Source organism: Drosophila novamexicana, unplaced genomic scaffold (genome assembly GCF_003285875.2).
Source record: "Drosophila novamexicana strain 15010-1031.04,08,12 unplaced genomic scaffold, DnovRS2.1 tig00000817-arrow-arrow-pilon, whole genome shotgun sequence".
Taxonomy (NCBI): Eukaryota; Metazoa; Arthropoda; class Insecta; order Diptera; family Drosophilidae; genus Drosophila; species Drosophila novamexicana.
In genome coordinates, this window is record NW_020824827.1 from 1,490,968 (window position 1) to 1,508,739 (window position 17,772).

The window sequence follows — 17,772 nt, forward strand, 5'->3', positions numbered from 1 at the left end:
ATTAAAATGCTAAGGGATAATACGGGTTATCAGTTCGAGAACATTTTGTTTTCACTTCAAAGTGTTTGCGGAGTGTGTTAAAAGCCAAACTTGATAGGAATAATCTCTGCTCCTGAGCTGATTCCAGTGCACTTCTGATTTCATGTAGCTAACAATATTTTAATGACTTTCAACAAAGGAAATAAATGTAGAGTAGGATTTGCACTCAATCTGCCAATTGCATGCAAAAAACAAAAAAAAGGGCAACAACAAATACCTCTTGCGGGGTATATTGCAATAAAATGAAGTGTACTGTGCTTTTTTGTTTGGCTGTTTTAAACCGAATATAAATATTTGCATACGGCCATAAAAAACAGTTGAATTCCACAATCATACTTCTTAATACAAATTTGTGCATGCTTGTGGCAGACCCGAGTCCAGCACAACAAACGCACAGCCACAAAAACTTATTTACAAAAACTATATTCTGACACTCAAATATGAGTGTGTGTGTGTGTGCGAGTATGTGTGTGCTTGGTGTTGCCCGTTGAGAGCCAGAAATTGCAACGTACATGATTTTCTGTTTTTTTTTTTTTTTTTCTCATATAAAACGAAGAGCTTGTAATATGCAAAATAACTTTAATTACCAGCTACGTGCAGACAGCAGCAGCAACAACAAAAAGGGTTAAAAAAAAAATAATAGATATTCTATATATAAAACTACGTGTGGAACAACAATTTGTTTAGCCAGAAAACTTGGTTCATTTTGAAAGTTAACCAGTTTGGCAAAAGGAATTTATTAGATGAAAGTTTCCCCATTTTCAAGTTCAACTTTTAATCTACAAAACATCTGACGGGCCCAACTCAATGTTTAAAGAATCTAAAATTAAACAAGTAAGAGGTTCTAGTCAGGAGCTCCCGACTAGGGGATACCCTGAACCCTCTTCTTCCAACATCAAATGCATATATATATTCTATTTGAGAAGCTATGTGTCAAGTTTGGTGACTCTAGCTCTTATTATTTTCCAAAATTGCCCAAAAAACAGGATATCGATATATATTTTTATCGATTGCTTGGAAACGGAGTAAGTTATCGATTATCGGAAACAAACTCGATCTGCGCCGGAACTAGGAGCACCTACATCTAAAATTTCAGTCTCTAGCTCTTATAGGTTCTGAGATCCTTGCGTTCATACATACGGACGGACGGACGGACGGACGGACAGACAGACGGACATGGCTAGATCGACTCGGCTATTGATGCTGATCAAGAATATATATACTTTATGGGGTCGGAGATGCTTCCTTCTGCCTGTTACATACATTTGGATTTTGCACAAATACAATATACCCTTATACCCATTTTTAATGGGTTCAGGGTATAAAAAAAAAAAAATGAATTTCATGCAAATTTCAAATCTTTCTCCATTTCGAGCTCGGGTTTTTCATTTCTGGTTCGTTTTCAATATTTGTGCTTAAAAAAAAGACCAAAAAAAAAAGAAGAATGTGCACACATATTGTTTATTTTTCAAAAATTCTTCACTTCATTGTTTCCAAAAAGATTCAATTCGTAACAGAATGCAATTTCTCAAATTTGTAAGTCCATTAACCAAATTTTCTATCTCTGGAATGAATTGAATGCGACTTGCGCATATTAAGTATACATTTTGAAGTCAAAAAAAAGTTCTAAAAAAGCAAGAAAGTTGTAAATTTAGTATTTTAAATAATAATCGAATAAAATTAAGAATTTTGTCTAACATTAGGATATGCTGGGATTTGGAAAACACATTTGTTTGTACAAGCTGTCATAATTCAAAGATTGCAAAGTCTATCAAGGTCTGATTTATTCGTCTCTATGAATAGAGCTAGCAACTTCTCGCTTGCTGGTCCGAAGCTATGGCTTTTAAAGCCATACGCATCTCAATTATATGTGATGCCTGTTTTGTTGTTGATGATTTCAGCATTTCTTACCACCCTTAGTTCGATTCTTTCAGAACCCTAGCTCCCTTTCGACTCAAAGGGAAGCTTCAGTAAATATTTTAACTTAATTTTGTTGTTTAGTTGTCTGCCTAAGCAGTCCCTGCACTGTTTTCTTGCTTATAATATGTTGACTCTCAAACACAAAGCTTTAAAGGAATACTAATCAAGCACTTCACTTATTGTTAAAGATCATCTCTGAATTAATTTATTGCTGGAGTTGGCTGCACATTTTTTTGAGCTGTGTGCAGCAAAATGAAATGACGAGCTGTGCTTTAATTGGAAAATGTATGTGGCTACACAGAAAGTGGCCAAGCTGAAGCTGGCCAACAAACTGGGGCACATGTGCAAAGAGAGAAAGAAACTTCGGGCTGGGTTGACGGGGTAGCGTATAGCATGATAAGAGTTGAGAGAGCCTTGAACTCGTTGCGAGTTCAGGTGAAAAGTGGAGAGTCGAAAATTTTTAATAATTAAATAGAGCCCCAAACTGGGACTCAGTTGTATCAGTATCAATGTGCACAGCGTGCCCCAAATGGTTGGCAGGGGGCGGTGCGGAGAATTAAAAGGTGCGGCAAAAACTTTCATTTCAGTTTTGTAGCTGTGCAAACATTAAAACGAAAGTTTTTAAAAGCAACCACAATATTTACGTCACGTGTGTGTGTGTGTGTGTGTGTGTGTGTGTGTGTGGCATGTGTTGTAGCCAAGTTTTGTTGCTGACGCTGCCGCTGTGTGTGTGGCATGGCGCATCAAAGTGGCAGCTTTAAGGCGCTTACTGCTCAGTTTGCAGTTTTTATAGTCAAAAGGCAACACGCCAAGTTGCTTAAACAGCAGCAGCAACAACAACAACAGCAGCAACAACAACAACAACAACAGCAACAACAGCAACAACAGGCGCCATTTGTTGCCACATGTTGTAACTGTTGCCGCATTAAATGAGCAACCCTCAGTTAAATGTTGTCGTTGTTGTTGCTGTTGCTGCGAATTTCACTTTTATGTTGGCGCATCTACGCTGCTTTTATGCTGTTGCAACCGACAGTTGCATGCCCCTACGCTCCCTCCCTCACCCCGCTGCGCTGCCCACAAACAGTTCACTGGGCACCACCAGCAGAGATTTCACTTCATTTTATGTTGTCAGACTTCCGAGTGCGCCGAGTTCTTGTTATAAAAAAGCCAAACTCATTTTGCACATATAACTTTTATACCCCCCTCATCCTCTTTATACACACACACACACATGCATGTGGCGCCCTCTCTGTGTGTGTGTGCGTGTGTGTGTGTTATGTTTATGTTCCCTGCTGCTTCAACTTGACATCTTTTGGTTAATTTTGCCAGCCGCAGCTCTAAAAGGACAGGCGCAGTTGGAAACAAGTTTTTGTTGCTGCATTTGCAGTTTGCAATATTATTTATTGACGGCCAGGCTGCAAACAGGTTTAAGCCAAAACGGTGTTAGCCTGAAATTCAAACTTCTAGGTATTTTTTTTGTTGTTTGAGCGTCGAACTGGAGGACGCCGGTTCAAATCGAGCAGCAGTTTTCAATATATTTATGCATTTCCTATCTGTTTATATTTCTGCCCTATCCATTTGAGCCTGGTAACGCCGGATAATTTCTTGCTTTAATAAAATATAATAAATCGTCATTAAACAATATTTCAATTTCTCTTCTGCCTATTTACAGCTCTAACAAAATAATTACCCAAGGCTCAAAATCAACAGCAGCAACAAACTTTGAAAGGTAAAAAAAAGTACATAAAAAATACTTAAAATAAACAAAAGCCAGAGAAAAGCAAACGTGCAACAAATCGGCCAGCAAAAGTAAACAAAAATATAATTCAATTTTATAGCCAAAGGGTGAAAACTAAAATCGAAACCAAGAACCAAAAACCAAAAACCAAAAAACAGAAACGAGAACCAATATAATCAAGTGAAAAAAAAGTAACGTAAACCACCGCAAAACAATTGCTTTAAAGGAACGTGAGAAATCAATTGCAGCGACAGCAACAAGAACCAGAACCACGCCCACAAAATGACGCTGCGCATATCGGCCAAATCGAGAAATCATCTTGGACTCATTATTTATGGCTTTGTGTTGCTTTTGACAACAACAGTGCCATCTATCGAAGCTGGACGCATTTTCGGTAAGTGACGCAAATCAAGAAATTTTCTTCTCTTTTTTGTTTTTTTTGTTTACATTATTTTTTTTTTTCGTGGAGCTGAGCTGAACTGAGCTTCATTTGGACAATATGCCATCAGCTGTTGTGGCCTTAATTAATGCGCACAATTTGCAGCTAATGGAATTTTTAATACAATGAAAACGCAATGTGGACACATTTCGCAAATTGGCTGCGGCAAGTGAATGCTCGGCAAGAGACGCAAATTGACAACCCATCTACGTCTTCTTCTTGCTCGCATACCCTGCGGACCAAGAGGTCGCGCGGGTTGCATGCACTTGTTAGTCGCATAATCACAATGTGGAGAGTCTATTTGGCATAAAATACGTAATTGATATACCAAATAATGAGGGGAAATTGTCTTCAAGCTTTTCGACTTCTGTCACATACCCTGCAACGAATATACCATGAGATTGTATGCACTTTGAGCTGTATATACATTTGGTAGAGTAACCTTCTTCTCCTTTCATATACCCTGCAATCAGCAGATCAGAGCATATTATGGATCTAGGTGTCTGGTCAATCGCAGAATAGGCACAAGAGTTACTCGGGATAATATTAGGGCTGTGATAATACACAATAGAAATAGAGGGTATTATTACGTTTTTTATATGCACCTAAGCACTCTTAATATAGGGTATTTAAGTGTCGAGCACACTTTATTTATTTCTTTTTTTTATTGGATTCGGTTCATATAGCTGTTGGCGCGGCGGGCACATGTTATTTTCGTATTAATTAGTATTACAAAAGGTTGCGTTTTTCCATGCTGCTCGATTTCATGTACGTTAATGAGCTGAGCCAACCTCCTCCTGCCCCTTTCCCTCTGCCCCTGCCCCCTATGCCTAACCATACCCTAGACAACAAGCCATATGCATGTTTGTCTGCACAAGAAACATATGCGTGTGTATATATCTGACTGCTAAAGTCAATGATTGTGTGTGTTTTGTAAAAGAAATTACTTGGAAACACGTTTGCTAAAAAAGGTTTTCGATTAGAAAAGCGAGTGAGGAAGACGGGGAGGCGAGCAAGGCTAGGGGCTGCTGTCCAATTAACCGCATAAAAATGCTTATAAATGAAGCAAACGTTTTGTACATGTGGTCATAATTTACATGTAATTATGGCCGCACACAAATAATACTGCCTGGCGACCCAAAATACACACGTCAAACGGGTTGTGTAAATGGCGTTTAAAAAGGTTGAGTACAGCAGGGCCTGGCAGAACGGGGGCGGGGGTTTTTTGTTATCAAAACAGGCTCCGGCAGCTAATTGCAGTTTTGTCTGCCTGAACGCACTTGAAAAAGCGCACATTAGATTTTGTCTATAGAGGCGAGTCTGCATTCGTTCGCATTTATGTGGCTGGCAATGATCAGAGCCAATAACAAATGCAAACCCAAAACAAAAACAACTAATAACAAACAACAACAACAACAACAACAACAATAACAATAGCAACAGCAACCAGCGACTTTTGTTGGCACACATTTTGTTGTGGCTGGCCCTAAAAAGTATGCTACGAAAATTTGCACGCAAACGAGAGAATTTGCGCGCCAGCAACAGCAAAAGAGACAACAATAAAGCGCAGATAAAAAATACAAAAACACACATGTAAACATGTGAAACCTAAATATGTGTGTGTGCGCGCCTGTGTGTGTGTGTGCGTGTGTGTGTGTGTATTGGCATTAGGCTGGCAGTTGCGCGTCGCTTTTTGTCGAGCAATTTAAATGACGCTGTCGAGTGGCAACCACCGCAGCAGCCGCAACAACAACAACTAAACCAATAAAACTGCAGCCAAGCGTGTGTTGACACACACACACACACACCTACACTCAGCCCACACACACACACACACACACACACACACACACACACACACACACACACATCGCCGCAGTGAAAGCGTAAACTTTACGCGCTTGTTTGCTATAATTTCGATTGTTTTTACTAAGCGCAGCGCAGCAGCCGCCGTTGTGGCACCGCCACGCCCATCGACAGGCAAACAGGCTGCCCTCCCTAGCCACTCTTCCCTCTCTGCGCCAGCAGCCCTTCGTGCTAGCTGCGACAATTGCGCGCCATTTTCGCTGCAATTTTCGTTTTATTGATGTGCGCGCCGCTCAGCTGTTGTTCTTGCTTCAACTACTTGCAACAGCAGCTTGCAACAAAAACAACAACAACAACAGTCGCATAAAATATGCCCCATAAGTGGCACAGTTTTGCATTTGAGATTTTTGCAGTTGTTGCGTGCTTTTGGTTAAGTGCAAACTGAAAATTGATGAAAAACTTTCGCTCAAAATGTTGCGCAATTAAAGTTGCAACAACAACAAGGCGACAGGCAGCAACTGCACTCAGTAGCACACTTTATGGCCACGCCCTGATGGCCAACAATTTAAGTGGGCGTCACTTATGTTACTAATTGCGTAGATAAAATGCTCAGACTATGATTAAAGCAAACGATGTAAAGGATGCGCCACTTAGACAGAGACATATCACATCTCTGATTTGTCAACCTACAAAAAGGATTTGAATTTTATAGTAAACTGTAATATTAAAAGCAACACTCACTGTTCACTTATACGCCAATTATGCCTCTTCATTTTAGAGAAACTATTAGTCCAAATTTCAGCTTTTATATAATATTTTTTATTATATCTCAATCGTCGAAGACTTACTTTACATTGTTGCGATATCCAGAGAGTTCCAGAGAGTTTTCGAATTTTGTTGTGAAGTTTAATAGTCCAAGAAGTCTTTCAGTTTCAGAGAGTTTATAGTGGAAAATTGAGTTTTTATATAACATTTGTTATTATTTTACTTCGTGCTCAGTTTCAGAGAGTATTCTGTCAGTTTCAGAGAAGAAATTAGATGAAAATCGAGCTTTTGCTTAAAATATTGTATTATTTCTCAATTATCGAAAACCTTGGAACATTTGCTTTCCTTTTCTTTTCATATTTATTTGCCCATCTATTTTGGTCTTAATAATCTTCAGCTAGAAAGCCATATGCATCAAATATTCTTGACTCTAGTTGGCAATTCTATATGTGCGCACATTATTGACAACAGATATTTTCATTAAAAATTTCGCTGGAAGTTAGGCTTTTATTTTTTCTTGTACACTTTCCATTAAATTTGTATTTATTCTTCAAAAGAGTTTTACAGCTGCCACAAAGTGCTGCCGGCAATCGAGACAGTTATTCGATCTGTGTCAATTTGGCTTAAGTCAGCAAAAAAATGCCAGAATGACATCCTCTCTCACCAACAGTCCCTATCCTGCGCCTGTGGAACAAAAGTTTATTTTGCCAACAAGTTTTTTCTTGATATCAGCACGTAGCAGGTGGCAGATGGCAGGTGGCAGGCGGCAGGTGGCAGGTGGCATGTGGCAGGACGCAGCCTTCCACCTTCCTCAGGCAGTTGAATGCATGTGATGTTTATATGTTTTGGGGCCAGGTCAAACCTGCCAAATCAAACGTTTAATGACCCTCAGCATATCTATTAACGAGCACACACTAATTTTCAGACACATACGCACATGCCATGACATCACACACACACACACACACACACACACACACACACACACAGCCCGTTAACGATATCTTTTTAAATTATTCATGCGACGTCTAAGAATAAACAATTTTTGTGGCCTGCCATCAGACATACTTTATATTCAGCTCATTATATTAAAGCCAAACAATTGGCGACATCAACACGAGCAACAACAACAACAAACATTTGAGAAAAAAGCCGCTGCTTCTTCTTATTCTTTTAGCTGGCATTACATTTTAGCGAGGCGTTGTCCTTGGCGGCAGCGTTGTCTGGCGTAATTTCTTTATTGGATTCATTCTGCGCCCTCAGCAAATTTGCACTTGCTACTTGCCGCTTGCCTCTTGCTACTTGCTACTTGCCACAGGCAACGACAGCAGCTGCAAAAGATACTAAAAACAATTATATTAATTGGCTTTGACTTTTATTTAAGGCATTTCACTTTTTAAGCCATATTTATGAACAAGTTTAGCTAACTTAGTTTTCATAACAACACGAGCAGCTGCTACTAATGAAAAATTTACAATAAATTTATAACGTGGGTATTTGAGAAAAAATAAAACTTTAGTTAACATTGCTTTATGCTTTATTTTTAAGTAGTATATATATGGTATATATACTTATGATATATATTTATATTTATTATTTATCTGAATTAACTGTGCGCTATTAACAAGATTTGGGTTCCTAGCTGAGATTCTTTTCTTCTTGAAAGAACAGCAAGAGTATTTAATATTCGACACGTCTTTGAAGTCATTTTGTCTTAATTCGCATCAATAGATGATAGATGACGCAAATACTTCAATTTGGGCTTGAATGTGCTTCATTTCAAAAAAATAGAACAAAACGTTGTTTTTTCTTTGCAGTCAAAGCTAAAAATATCTCGATTTAATTTTTAGAGACAAATTAAATTATTTGCTAAGAAAATGCATTGAAAAATCGAAATTTACGCAGACAACAACAATAAATAACAAGTAGCAGTGCTCGAATCGGGAGTGAACGACTAGGAAATACCCTGTACATAGAGTTGCCATTCTACTATGGCACATGCTTTATTGATAGTCTACGGCTGTTCAAATATATAAAAATATACCATATAATGTCATATTAATGATATGGCTTTTCCTTTAAAAAAGAGTATCATTCAATTATGGCAGGACTAGGGCGAATATGGAATGAGTATGTATCCCAAGAGAACTCATATACCAAGTTTGTAATATAAGACTCTGATAATCTGCGAGTTATGCTTAAAGAACTTTAACTCAAAATCGATATTTATCGATATCATAAAAATAGTCGGAGTTATCAGGTGAATATAGATTTATTTTGTAGTATTAATGATTTCACACAGACGGATAGACGGACAGACGGACACGTGCTTTATGGGATCGCAGATAGCCTTCTCCATCATCCATGCGTACAGGGTATACAAATTTGCAAACCCAAAACAAACAATAAAATTAAATGCTCCAATTTAGTTGTTTAGTGCAAAAATAAAAGCCTAAAAATACATAAAATTGTCTCTGGTAAAAGCATGCTTCACATACCGAAATTCCAAAATGAAATATTTTGTGCCTCATACGAAGCATTTGATTGCAACTTAACTGCATATCGAATTAATTTAGTTATAAACTGTATATTTAATTTAAGAGCAAATGCCAGGACGCTGTGCAAAAAAATCTGAACTTCAAAGACAACGTTTGATTTTCTCAATTAAATGGGCAAAATTGATATTGAATCGCATAGTTTTGAGGCAAACTGCAAAAACTGCATTTTTGTTTATCTAGTCAAATAGAATTTTCCGCTGTGAAAGCTGCCAATTAGTCCTTTGGGAAAATTGTTTGCAAAAACTGCATTTTCTGGCTTGTAAATCTTTTTCCATGTTGTTGTTGTTGTTTGTATTTTATTGAAGCAAATAAATTGTTTTGCCATGTGGGTCATTAGGCGCCCTAATTGAATTTAATGTTTGTTTATGCAGCTCTCCTTGGCGAGTACAGTTTAGTTAAATCAACAACAATTGATTAGAAAATTATGACAATAAATATTTATAATTTCAAACGCAGTTCCATGCCAAACGATTATATAAATATTAGCACAACAAAAATGCAACTACAATTGAGGCTTTCATAAATTATTTCAATTAAATTTTGCGTGATAAACATAAATTGAATTAGATAAAATTTTGCAATTAGAAACAAGATACGCATATGACATGCGCAAATGTTTGAAAATGGGAAAATAATTTAAATTCTATGTGAAACATAATATGCCACAAACATAAGCTCAGTGACAGATATAGAAGTTGGGTAAAATCTATATTTAAACTTTTAACTGATTTTAAACTATGAGATATGTATGTTAGATACATAAGAAAAATGTGTGTAAGCTTTAAGATCTCCTGCTTTACAAAATGAACTTATTTGCTTCGCTTCCTCTGTTTTCATTTAGAAATATTTATTATGAGGAGTAAGTGTATGCATGGGTTAATAAATAAATAAGTAAACTAATAACAAGTGAGCCTAAAATAATATGTTAGGAACACAACTGAACTGTCACAAGCGATACACTTTTAATGGCACACTCTTCAAGCTTAAGGAGACAAGCAAATATAAATTTGAGTTCTCTTGAATTCCATTTAATCTTGAAAGTTTGCAATACGGCAGCTTTAAGCTTCACCTCAAATGCAGGCCTCAGAGAGCAGGCCGCAAAAGGTTTCACCTGCTTCATTATTCCGGCTGCTGCTGCCTATTATAATCGCAGCTAAGCCTCTGCGATTATTGTCTACAAAATTCATGTATTTCATTATTAGGCAGCGTAACAGCAGCGAGGACAACGGCTCAGCATATCCGGCTCAGCAAGCAGCCTCCTTCAGCGTGGCCTGGCCGTGTCCTGCTGCTGCTGCTGCTGCTCATCGTCGCTCGTTCATTTGCTGTCATAATTTAATTTTTGCCACCGGCCGTGGCGACTCCCACACACACACACACACACACACACACATACAGACAGTTAGACAGCCAGCACATCCTGTCGGACTTGGGCTGTCGACCTGTGGCCTGCGGCTGGCCTCCTGCATCCGCATAGAGCTTTATATAGTTCTGTTTTTTTTTTCTGTCCATCCGCTTGGCATGCAAAGCACTGCAAATGTTGTCTATGGCAAGACAACAGAAAAAGTAAAAGCCAACAACATGTTGTCAAATGGACACGGACAGGCCTCAAAAATCCCAATGTGGTTTGCTACACAGCGGCTCATTAATCCCTGCAGTTGAATGGCCGCCGCTGTGGCACAACCTTTTGGGGCTTTGTTTTGTCCCCATCCTGGCCATTTCGCCCATGCCTTCTCCAGCTGTCTCTTTACCACGCTTCGATCAGAGCCCGCACATAAATCAACTGCCTCGAGGCACTTTATCAACATCAGCAACAGCATCAACTGGGATAGCGTAATTTAGTCTGTCTCCCTCAACCTCTCGCTCTCTTTCTCTCTCTCTCTCTCTCTCTCTCTCTTTCTCTCTTTTTCTGGCCTGAATGTCCCCATTTTGGGCGCTCAATTTGATACGCAAATTATAAACACTAAATGAAAACTGTTGAGAAAAAAAGCCAAGCAAGCAGCAGCTGCATAAAAACTTCAAACTTTGCCAAAAATTGAAATGCCTCAAGCTGATTTCAACATTCATGCGCCAAAAGTCAATAATGAAATTTTCAGCCAGCGTCGGGGCCAAGGCTTTAAGCCGCCCCCGCCGCACCCCGCCCAATCCACCGCCCAACCACCCGCGCTAAATGTAATAAAATTCGCATAAAAACATTTCACAGGCTTTAGACGTGCTGCGCCGCGCCGCGCAGCTGCCGGCTCAGCTTGCGCCCGGCTGGAGTCCGGAGCCGGCGAGATCATGTGACAGCAGGAGAAATTAAAGCAAGCTGCTTAAAAAGTTGTGCAACATCCGGACGAACGGCCGCAGTTGAGTTTGTGGCAGCAAAAGCAGCTTGCAGCACAGTTTCTGCTGCTGCCAGCACAGTGGGCAATTTAGCTAACTTGTGTGTCAAAAATTGTCAAGTATTGTAGGCTTTAACTATTTTTAAATGCTCTAACAATTTCGTAAAGAAGTGCATAAACACATAAAAGACTTTGGCAAATCCATAATTTATGTAAATATATATTCTTGTTCTCTTTTGATAAAACATGACATGGATCTATCTTCATGTGCACATGTCGGAGTTTGCAGGACCCAATTATAGTCACAATTGATAGGAAATATGGTTTTTTGATAAAAGCAAAACGCTTGCTGTTTTATGATATCCTTACAAGCCATAACCAAATGCTATGCCAACATAAAGGAACAATAAGATCAGTTGCGAACTACTATGAAAGTTGTCTAGTTCTGTGGTTAGATCATCTCTACCTCAATCAATTTTTTCAAAATGGTTGCAATAAACTTAAGAATAGAGCAGTACAAATGAAGGGAAAGACTTCCAATTTGATAAAGTTTTATAATATAATAAAGGCATATTAAGTAACGTCATTCGAAATCTTATTTTGGTATGAAATTCTTGCTATTCAAGCTCTTCTACAACATATAATATTCTATTTATCTTTAATTCAATGGATTATTTTATCATAGATAGATGTCTATTTCTCTATAAAAATAATATTTCCTATTTATATTTTCGCTAGAACATATATTCTTTGCTTAATCATTCATTTCTTGTCTTACTTTAGACTACAATTGATTTAACATCATTTTTCTTTGTGCACTTTCTTGTCGCAGTCTCCCATTGTATCGCCCATTGAACGCCTTCTGCAGTTGGCAGCACGCCCAAAAGTTGCGCCTATCACAACCAATTTACTAACGAAGCACATAAATCCAATTTCTGGGCAACACAGCGACAACAACAAAAACAACAACAAGAGAAAAGAAACGTCTACTGTTTGTTGTTGCCAGCGACAATTTCCGTTTCCGCTCGACTTGGCCCCTGGCCGGCGTCTCTAAATTAGTGGCCTCGTTGTCTAAGGCTCGCGCTTAGTTTATTAGTCTTATCAACGGCTCGGCCAGGCCCAGTTCAGGCCCAGTCCCGAGCTCTGGCCCAGATGACTTTATTAGCCGCTTCGAGCGTTTATTCAATGTGTTCACCGGGCCCACCTGGGCAGCACCCAAATTCCGGATAGCATTTCACGTGCTGAAAGGGCAGCTGTCATTCAGACAGAATTCTCAATTTGTTGCATGCAGCAGGCAGTGCGTGCAACAACACAACACGACACGAAAGACCCAAGCCTTGCGGCGTCTGAGACTTGAGCGACAGCAAAAAAAGCCAAACCAGCAACACGTCGGCCCACCTCAGACATGCTCGCCAACACTTGGGATCACAATGAAACAAATGCGTTTGACACGTTGCCATTGAACGGATTCAGCTGTCCCAAAGGGTTTGACAAAAAGCTTAAGAATCTCTTCATGCCTATTAAACACAACGTCAGAGAAGACGAGTTAAGAAAGTCGATAGGTCATAAGATCGATTGACTATTGAAAGTCAGTTCGGGAAAGAGCAAGAGAATTCAATAGAGAGATAAGCAACGGAGTCATGAGGATCTATAGACTTTCCGGCAACGTCGGGACACTCTAGGAGAGTAAAGGACAGTCTATAAGCTTCTGAACAGGGTATCAAAAGTAAAATCTATATCCCAAATCCTATTCCTAAAGTGTTTATAATTAGTATTTCGCATTTATGCTCTGCTTTCTACATGAAACTCAGCATACACCCAGCTCTAATTCCGGCAACAGCCTCAACCTTTGGGGCCCTTTTATAGGGCATTTATGTGAAGATTGGTCTAAGGACAGTTTCATTTCTGCACAAGACATGCAAATTTAAGTGAGTTTTAATGCAAACTGTAAATAAATCAGAAAACAAAGCGAAACTAAGACAGCCAGAGCTGGGCGAGAGGCAACACATGTTCTCCGTTTTCGTGCTGCCTGTACGCATATCCTTTCAAATACGCATTTATTTATGCTGCAAGCAACGAGTAAAACTTTTAAATTAAATTTTATGTTATGTATGAGAAGTCCAAGGCAATGTAAATAGAAATGCAAGCAAAACTTTGACCCAAATACCAGAAGCCCTGGCAAAAGGCGAGAGAGCCCGAACGCAACACACAAGACGCTAGCCTTTTCTATCAATCTCTGCCCCTACCCCCTCTCTCTCTCTCTCTCTCTCTCTCTCTCTCTTTCACTCTAAGTCGCTCTCATTCGCATGCTGGTCGCCTTTGCTTGTATCCATTGTCCTTTGTGTGCTGTCACTCTCAGTTAAGGTAAGACAAAAAGTGGTTTGGTGCCAGCTTCTGCTTCGAGCTTTCTGACAATGGCACACGGCAAACATGCCGCCAATTAAGCCACTGTCAAAGTCCTTGAATCCTGGCATGTTTCTCACTCTCTATCTCTCTCACTTTCTTTGTCTCCATTTTTTAAAGCATACTTTTGTGCGCACATGAAATTCGATTATGCATCCCACACACACACATGGTATGTGTGAGAATATAATACGAATTCATAATTGAATCAAGCTGCTACCTGCTTCCATTCTCCCTCCCCGTCTTTCTCTCTCTCTCTCTCTCTCTCTCGCTCTCTGTCCGCTCTTGATCTCTGTCCATTTGCAGGCTTTGTGCGCGCAAAAAAAACTAAGCGCGTCTATAAAACAAAAGCCGTTCGGAAGTTGAGATTAACGCCGATTTTACGAGCAGCGCATTTGTCATACACTTTTCAGGCCATAAAACGTAACTTGAAGGGCTCGCCTCCTCCACCCCCCTTAGCCCCTATAACCCCATTTCGAGTCTTTTAATGTCCATGTCATACGACCTAATAGAGCCAAGTGATTGAATAGCTTTGAGCGACCTTAAAGTGCAGTGTTTTTTGTGGAACTTGAGTCTTAATGAGTTAGTAAAATTTTGATACGTTCACAGCAGAGCTGTGCTAAGCGTACACCGTGAGAAAAATGCTCTTCTCGCTTTAAAATTAAAAACTATTTATTATAATGGATTTAAATAAGAGGAATTAAGTTCGACTAAAGCAACAAAAATGTATAACAGGAATAAGCTTACTCGAGTTAAGCGTAAAATATTCTCCCTAGACTCCTTCAAATGTTGGACAAAATAGATTGTATTGATAATTGTGATGGGCAGCTTTAAAAATTACAATCTAAGCTGTATTTTGAGAGTTTGCTTAGAGCATTAAATGCTTGGTTTTCTATCCAAGTGTAGCGAGCTCTGCTTGAATGAGAATGTGTAGTACTCGTATGTCACACCTAGCCTCTGTCATTTATCAATTCATTGGCTGCTACAATTACCAGCATAGCGTATGTGTCAAGAGGTCAATGTGTGCGCGTGCTAATTACCAGTAGCACACACACACACACCTCGTACACACACACCCATGATCAATCATATTGGCACTGAGCAAATGGGTCAGAGCAACTTGCCACAGTCGTGATTTATGCATGTGGCAGGCTCTAATGAACAATTTGATTAATTTAATCGGCTGTACATGGCCAGAGGAAATCCCAACTATTGAATTGCAGAGCAGAGCAGCGATTTAAATATACAATATATACACTTCCAATTTGGCAGTTGAGTGGCTTAGGGCCTATAAATAACGCGTTGCTGGCAGCTCATGAATATTTTACAAGTGCTTAAAAATTGTTCACAAAACGTGCTCCCCAGCAACAACAGGAACAATAATGGTAAACAACAACTGCGTAAATAAATGCAATACAATTTGAATAAACAGGCTTACACATACTTAAATACACACACATCACAGATGTTTGTGTGTGCGTGTGTCTGTCAACCACTTGTTATGAATGTGTTTGTGAGTGCGTGTGTTCGAAAACAATTTATATCCGATTTAAATATTGAACCTCTCGAGCGTGAATCGAAATCTCTTGGCAAAAGCAAATCTTTTGTGGGCGCCGTTATTGTCTCCAGGCAACACACACACGAGTGGCACCGACTGCCACAGCGACAGCTCCACACATGCAACCAATTAGTGTCTGTGAGCACAAATTTAAGCTGATGCGACATTCAGAATAAAATAAATATACATATATACACAAGCATAAACTGACAACTAAATTTGAAATCACGCAATTAAATCTGAAAATGTGAAATTTACGTAAATAATATAGTAAACGGATTAGAAGAAGACATTTAGACATTTTTCAGATGTGAATGTAAAAGCTATGTACAAAAAATAACTAATAACTAACGAATTATAAATAAAAAATCAATTTTCGATTCTTATTCGAGATTTATGATATTGTGGTTCAATTCCAGCGATCAATAACACAATTACTCCAATTACAGCAAAAAATATTGCCTACTTTTTGGGGCGCCATCAAAAAGACCTCATGCCTGCGCTGCTGTACTTGTGTATGTGTTGGCGTGTTCCTTTGTATATGTAACGCGTTATTTTGGTGTCTGTTGCTCGTGCCCAATTATCAGGCCTGTTAAAATAAAATCTCAATCCTTTGACGTCAAAAATATCAAAACAGTTTTCAACAAAATGTCAACTTACTGATTTGTTCTTTCTTAAGGCAGTTTTAGTTACCCGATGCATATTAAATTTGCACATACTATATACAACAAATACACAGAGTTTGGTTAAGTTATCTGTGAAAAACAAAAATGTTGTCATACAAAAGCCTAAATTTTGACTGATTATGACAATGACAGCTTTGTGATGTAGTAATCCGATCTGCCTATATGCGACATACATACCAACTAAACCATGAAAGAGCATCCGAGTCTAGAACCCGAGCCAGTTCATATAAGCATATGTGTATGTCCATAATTAGGTCTTCTGTATGCGCTCGAAATTGTTGCCCTTAGTTCCGAGTACATTTCGTGACAAACTAATAATATGTGTTGCAAATGTATAATAAACATGCTTGAGACATTTTCATATATAACAATTATGATTCTCCGATTGCAATGGGGGCCTCAGGGAACTCAAGGCTTCAGCAGGTGTAGCTGATTACCAAATCATTCCGGACGTTGCCAGGCGCCGCATTTCCTGTTATATTGAACTAATTAGGCACACATATGCATGAGTAACAGACACCATAACAAAGCGTCGCATATTCTACACACATACATACATACAGCAGCTCATGCATGAGTTTTCTTTGAACGCGCCCCAAAAAGTAGGCAACATATTATGCTGTAATTGGAGAAACTGCTGCAAATATAATCAGGACTTTTGATGATAGCATTTCGGCCCCAGCCAGTCATGCGTGTGTATGTGTGTGTAACATAGAACAACAACAACAACATGACGTAAGGCGCGCGCACGCTCTCACGCACAAACAAAAGATACATAAATCAAATTGTTGGAAATAGGTTACCAAGCAGAGATAAACTCGCATTATTATGCCTGCCATTTAGGTGTGTGGGTGGGTGTGTGTGTGTGTGTGTGTAGCGGGTGCTAGGCAACACATTTTTCATGCAATGACTGTGCCACACACACACACACACAGACGCATAGACAGACACACACAAGAAACCTGCTACTTATCAGCCATCAATCAATAGATATGACCCGGCTTTTTCCTAATATTAATAGCTCTTCGTTTGCCTCGCAGATCATTTCAAGCCAAAGATTGATATGCTTGTGGCTGTTGTTGTTGTAGTTGTTGCTGCTGAAAACTAGCACCACAATTTATTGAGCGGGGCGAACTTTACAGTGTGTTTTATCCTCACTAAAAAACTTGCCCCACCGTCCGTCTGTGTTTTGTCTGGTGCCTGAAATTCAATTTAAATGCAAACCAAGCACCGCCACAGCCGCGATTTGTGGTTCATCGTCGAGCTACTCAATTAATCGCAAGCTATGCCACAGCCCAACTCCTCTGGACGAGGGGTTATTAAGCGGGTGGGACGACGCGGGTTTCAGCGCACTTGCTGCTGACACTATTCTGTTGTGGTATGTGTTTTAGCTACCTGATGCTTATTGCCCAATTAATTTTGATTTATGCATGTTGTGTGTGCGCGTGTGTGTGTTGTTGATTTCACGAGTCAACCTCAGGCATACAAATGCCCACACCGAGCGAGTGTGGGCCTGGTGTTGGCCTTGTCAGCACCTGC

General features: G+C 39.3%; 1 protein-coding gene and 1 long non-coding RNA gene across 2 annotated transcripts in view; one reads left to right on the forward strand and one right to left on the reverse strand.

Moving 5' to 3' along the window:
• The first annotated feature begins 3,928 nt into the window (after positions 1–3,928).
• Positions 3,929–17,772, forward strand: part of LOC115763992 (tyrosine-protein phosphatase 99A) — a 156,207-nt gene continuing 142,363 nt past the window's right edge. The window contains exon 1 of the mRNA XM_030706809.1: positions 3,929–4,091. Coding sequence (XP_030562669.1) covers positions 3,980–4,091 — 112 coding nt within the window. The 5' untranslated portion in view covers positions 3,929–3,979. The remainder of the gene's footprint in view (positions 4,092–17,772) is intronic.
• LOC115763993 lies at positions 6,528–6,869 on the reverse strand. The gene is made up of 3 exons (XR_004017993.1): positions 6,791–6,869; positions 6,684–6,725; positions 6,528–6,628 (listed from the first exon to the last, which is right to left on the reverse strand). It is a non-coding gene; the product is annotated as an uncharacterized LOC115763993 (long non-coding RNA).